The sequence below is a fragment of the Hoplias malabaricus genome, chromosome 6 (genome assembly GCF_029633855.1).
Source record: "Hoplias malabaricus isolate fHopMal1 chromosome 6, fHopMal1.hap1, whole genome shotgun sequence".
Taxonomy (NCBI): Eukaryota; Metazoa; Chordata; class Actinopteri; order Characiformes; family Erythrinidae; genus Hoplias; species Hoplias malabaricus.
Window position 1 is genome coordinate 46,016,322 of NC_089805.1, and position 6,456 is coordinate 46,022,777.

At 41.7% G+C, this 6,456-nt stretch overlaps 1 protein-coding gene across 1 annotated transcript in view; it reads left to right on the forward strand.

Moving 5' to 3' along the window:
• Positions 1–206: 206 nt before the first annotated feature.
• Positions 207–6,456, forward strand: part of LOC136699509 (disintegrin and metalloproteinase domain-containing protein 11-like) — a 31,623-nt gene continuing 25,373 nt past the window's right edge. The window contains exons 1-6 of the mRNA XM_066674276.1: positions 207–916; positions 4,188–4,315; positions 4,730–4,806; positions 5,300–5,366; positions 5,943–6,025; positions 6,448–6,456. The exon at positions 6,448–6,456 is cut by the window's right edge and continues 55 nt beyond it. Coding sequence (XP_066530373.1) covers positions 865–916; positions 4,188–4,315; positions 4,730–4,806; positions 5,300–5,366; positions 5,943–6,025; positions 6,448–6,456 — 416 coding nt within the window. The 5' untranslated portion in view covers positions 207–864. The remainder of the gene's footprint in view (positions 917–4,187; positions 4,316–4,729; positions 4,807–5,299; positions 5,367–5,942; positions 6,026–6,447) is intronic.

The window sequence follows — 6,456 nt, forward strand, 5'->3', positions numbered from 1 at the left end:
GGCTTCATAAACACATGAGATGGAACGATGAATGATGAGGAAACACCTTCTGAATTTAAACACGGAGCTGTTCTTGTTCTCTGTTCTCAGCCTCTGCAGGACACAGTCCACACTGCAGCTCCTCTCCTCTCCTCACACTCCACAGAAACAGGGAGGAGCCCACGTGCTCTGCCGCAGAGCCCCCCCATCACACACATACACACACACAGACTCAAATCCTCTCTCTCTTTCTCTCTCTCTCTCTCTCTCTCTCTCTCTCACACACACACACACACACAGTGCGTTGAACCGCACTCTCTGAGAAAGCAGGGTGTGTGTCCTCTGTTGCTGTGTCTACACTGTAATGTGGAATATTTATCGGTTGCATGCGTGCCTCAGTGTATGTGTGTGTTCTTTGGTGTGTGTGGCTGCGGTGGAGATAATGGAGCTGCAGTGACGGAGCTGAACCCTGTTGTACAGTGAATCCAGTCACTGAATTGGATGCTATTAAACAGCCACCGCAGTGATGGAGCTGAGCCGCGCTGTACAGAGACCGCAATGATGGAGCTGAGCCGCGGTGATGGAGCTGTACCCGGCCATACAGTAACTACACTGCACTCTGACTGCAGCCGAAGGGACTGGATTCTGTTCTAGAGTCAGTGCATTGACGGAGCTGGGCACTGCTGGAACTGATACAGCACCCACAGTACTAAACTGAACAGTGAGTACAGTACTGAAGTGAACATTGACTCCAGTCGGGGAGATGAACAGCACTGTGCAGTGACTGCAGTGTCGAGCTGAACGCTGCGGTACAGAGACTGTGATGATGGAGCTGGATGTTGCTGATCAGTGACGGAGTGGAGAGCCTGGATACAGCTGCAGTGAATGAGCGTGAGGATGCTCTCTCTGCAGTGCCTGCTGTTCGCTGTAGTGGCAGGTAATGCTGGGATACCTACAGTACTGATTCAGCATACACAGTAATGAACTGATACAGCATACACAGTACTGAACTGATACAGCATACACAGTACTGAACTAATACAACTAACACAGTACTGAACTGATACAGCATACAGAGTACTGAACTGATAAAGCATACACAGTACTGAACTAATACAACTCACACAGTACTGAACTAACACATCTCATACAGTACTGAACTGATACAGCATACACAGTACTGAACTAATACAGCGCATGCAGTACTGAACTAATACAACTTACAAAATACTGAACTAATACAACTCATACAGTACTGAACTGATACAGCACACACAGTACTGAACTGATAAAGCATACACAGTACTAAACTAATACAGCACACACAGTACTGAACTAATACAACTCACAGAGTACTGAACTGATACAGCATACACAGTACTGAACTAATACAGCATACACAGTACTGAACTGATACAACACACAGTACTGAACTGATACAACACACACAGTACTGTAGTGATACAGCATACACAGTAGTGAACTGATACAGCACACACAGTACTGAATTGATACAACACACAGTACTGAACTGATACAGCACACAATACTGAACTGATACAGCACACACCGTATTGAACTGATAAATCATACACAGTATTGAACTGATACAGCACACACAGTACTGAACTGATACAGCATACACAGTACTGAATGGATACAGCACACACAGTACTGAACTGATAAAGCATATACAGTACTGAACTGATACAACACACAGAGTACTGAACTGATACGGTAAACACAGTACTGAACTGATACAGCACACAGTACTGAGCTGATACAGCACACAGTACTGAACTGATACAGAACACACTGTATTGAACTGATAAAGCATACACAGTACTGAACTGATACAGCATACACAGTACTGAACTGATACAGCACACAGTACTGAACTGATACAGCACACACAGTACTGAACTGATACAGCACACAGTATTGAATTGATACAGCATACACAGTACTAAACTGATACAGCACACACAGTACTGAACTGATACAGCACACACAGTACTGAAATGATACAACACACACAGTACTGAACTAATACAGCACACAGTACTGAACTGATACAGCATACACAGTACTGAACTGATACAGCATACACAGTACTGAACTGATACAGCATACACAGTACTGAACAGATAGAGCACATACAGTACTGAACTGATACAACACACACAGTACTGACGTGATACAGCATACAGTACTGAACTGATACAGCACACACAGTACTGAACTGATACAGCACAAAGTACTGAACTGATACATCACACAGTACTGAAGTGATACAGCACACAGTACTGAGCTGATACAGCACACAGTACTGAACTGATACAGCACATGCCGTATTGAACTGATAAAGCATACACAGTACTGAATTGATACAGCATACACAGTACTGAACTGATACAACACACAGTACTGAACTGATACATCACACAGTACTGAACTGATACAGCACACAGTAATGAGCTGATACAGCACACAGTACTGAACTGATACAGCACACACCGTATTGAACTGATAAAGCATACACAGTACTGAACTGATACAGCACACACAGTACTGAACTGATACAGCACACAGTACTGAACTGATACAGCACACACAGTACTGAAATGATACAACACACACAGTACTGAACTGATACAGCACACAGTACTGAACTGATAGAGCATACACAGTACTGAACTGATACAGCATACACAGTACTGAACGGATACAGCACACACCGTACTGAACTGATACAACATACACAGTACTGAACTAATACAGCACACAAAGAACTGAACTGATACAGCATACACAGTACTGAACTGATACAGCACACACAGTACTGAACTGATACAGCACACACAGTACTGAACTGATACAGCACACACAGTACTGAAGTGATACAGTATACACAGTACTGAACTGATACAACACACAGTACTGAACTGATACAACACACAGTACTGAACTGATACAGCACACAGTACTGAACTGATACAACACACAGTACTGAGCTGATACAGCACACATTACTGAACTGATACAGCACACACAGTATTGAACCGATAAATCATACACAGTACTGAACTGATACAGCACACACAGTATTGAACCGATACAGCATACACATACTGAACTCATACAGCATACACAGTACTGAACTGATACAACACACACAGTACTGAACTGATACAGCACACACAGTACTGAACTGATACAGTATACACAGTACTGAACTGATACAGCACACACAGTACTGAAATGATACAACACACACAGTACTGAACTATTACAGCATACACAGTACTGGACTGATACAGCACACACAGTACTGAACTGATACAGCATACACAGTACTGAACTGATACAGCACACACAGTACTGAACTGATACAGCACACACAGTACTGAACTGACACAGCACACACAGTACTGAACTGATACAGCACACAGTACTGAACTGATACAGCACACACAGTACTGAACTGATACAGCATACACAGTACTGAACTGATACAGCACACACAGTACTCAACTGATACAGCATACACAGTACTGAACTGATACAGCACACACAGTACTGAAATGATACAACACACACAGTACTGAACTATTACAGCATGCACAGTACTGAACTGATACAGTATACACAGTACTGGACTGATACAGCACACACAGTACTGAACTGATACAGCACACACAGTACTGAACTGATACAGCACACAGTACTGAACTGATACAGCATACACAGTACTGAATTGATACAGCACACACAGTACTGAACTGATACAGCACACACAGTACTGAACTGATACAGCATACACAGTACTGAACGGATACAGCACACACAGTACTGAACTGATACAGCATACACAGTACTGAACTGATACAGCACACAGTACTGAAATGATACAACACACACAGTACTGAACTATTACAGCATACACAGTACTGAACTGATACAGTATACACAGTACTGGACTGATACAGCACACACAGTACTGAACTGATACAGCACACACAGTACTGAACTAATACAGCATACACAGTACTGAATTGATACAGCATACACAGTACTGAACTGATACAGCACACACCGTACTGAACTGATACAGTAGGTACAGTACTGATAATGATATAGCATGTATGTGTGTGTGTGTGTGTGTGTGTGTGTGTGTGTGTGTGTGTGTGTATGTTTGTGTTTGTTAGGCAGCAGCAATGTGGGGACGTCTGAACACATCACAAACCCCAAACGCCTTCTGCAGCAGAAACACACCACAGAGGAAACTCTCCACAGCAAACTGGACACCAGAGTGAAAGACAGTGGACGAGAGACAGTGAGTGAACACAGGAAGTGTGAACTAGAGAGAGAGAGAGAGAGAGAGAGAGAGAGAAGGAGACATTACTTTTACAAATAAATTGTAATGTGTTTATTTTTTGTGTAAACTATAATTGTAATTCATAATTCTGGTGACAGCTGTGTATCATTAAAGAGGACAATCAGTTAATTCAATCCTTTCTAATTTTTAATGTAACACAAGAATTAACATTAAATGACAAAAGAAGGAGAATGTTTAAATTTTTAATTACAATCATACGTTACACACAACACCTTGAAGCTTATGTGTACTCCTAATAGATTAGAGATATTCCTCATCGTTCAGTTTCTCTTTTCTTCTTTCTCTGTGTTCTTTAATTTTCTGCTTGTATTTCTCTTCTCTGAATCTGTTCTTTTTGTTTCTTTGCTGCAGTCAGTGCATTTGGCCCAGAGCAGTTTCCAAGTTGAAGCTTTTGGGAAAACTTTTATTTTAGATCTCCAGTTAAACCAGTGAGTAAACAGTTAAACTGTTACAGTGCTTATTTCCAATGCCACAGAGGGGATGGTGTTCCCTTGAGGAGCCTGTGGAAGTCTGTGGTGAGGGTTTCTTTCCTCCCACGCCCCAAAAACACACGTTGGTAGGTGGATTGATGACTCAAAATTGTCTGTAGGTGTGAGTGAATGTGTGAGTGTGCGTCGCCCTGTGAAGTATTGGCGCCCCCTCCAGGGTGTGTTCCCGCATTGCGCCGTGATTCCGGGTGATTCAATGAATGAATGAATTGGAGGGCTGTAATATGGGGATGCGTATTCTGGAGGTTTATCATATGTCAGAAAAGTTTTTTCTGTATTTCTGAGTCTGTCTTTTCATCTAGTATGGGGTCTATAATTCAGAGGGTCTTTACCCTGAGTAATTGTGATCAGTGTGTGTTTTTATAACACTGTTAAAAAGCCCACACACAAATGTTAATTATTAAAGTGACCGTTTCTTTGTGTTTATTTTTAGTGAGCTGTTGTCTTCTGAATATGTGGAACGTCATTTTAATGAAGATGGACAACCATCACAAACAGCGGTAATGTGTGTGTGTGTGTGTGTGTGTGTGTTTATGTATATGTGTTTGTTTGTTGTACACTTTTGTTCTTTTGTGAACACACCATGTATCCATGGCAACAGAGCTGCAGGTTTATAACCCTGTTTACAGTCTAATAATTAACTAAGATCAATAAATGATTATAAATGAAAACATGAATGATGGAATAGATGAAAGTATTTAATAAATGAGCTGTGTGTGTGTGTGTGTGTGTGTGTGTGAGTGTGTGTGTGTGTGTGTGTGATTTTGTGTGTGTGTGTGTGTGTGTGTTGTGTAATAAATATCTGTCAATGAACAGCTTGATTTTATTTTGTAAATATAAACGATTATATTTGACACACTTCAAAAGGTTGGACAATGGCGAGTTTACCAATGTGTTCCATTACATTTCCTTTTAAATGTACTCTTTAGATGTTTGGGAACTGAGGAGACTAAGTGCTAAAGGCCGTCTGGTCAGGCACTCAAGGCCATGATACAAGACACTGTCCTACTGAAATAACCATGGACTACCCTGATGGCAGCATCTGTGTGTGTGTGTGTGTGTGTGTGTGTGTGTAGGGTGGAGAGCACTGTTACTATCATGGTGCATTGAGGGGAACTCCTGGTTCCTGGGCAGCACTGGCAACCTGCCATGGCCTTCAGTGAGTTTAACACACACACACACACACACACACACACACACACACACACACACATAGTCTCAGTCAGCTGTTAACACTGTGTTACTGTAATGTGTATAGTGTTAGTGTAGAGGCAGTGTGGTGGTAATGTTGTTACGACATCAGTACCTTGTTACAGTAGTGTTAGATTGGTGTTAATACAGTTACTGTAGGGTTATTATACTATATCATTACTACAGTGAGGAGTGGGATGGTGTTAGTGTGGGGTGTATTATTAATTATGATAAATACATTTTAGCTGAATACAAAAGTCTATAAAGTGTGCCCCTCCCCTCTCCTCTCCATGTACCACCCACTAATACACCGGGATTATACAAGGGAAAATACATGTTAAAAAATAGTCAAAACAAAAATGATGCAACTGTAACTGTGTCTTTTCTCAGTGGTGTGTT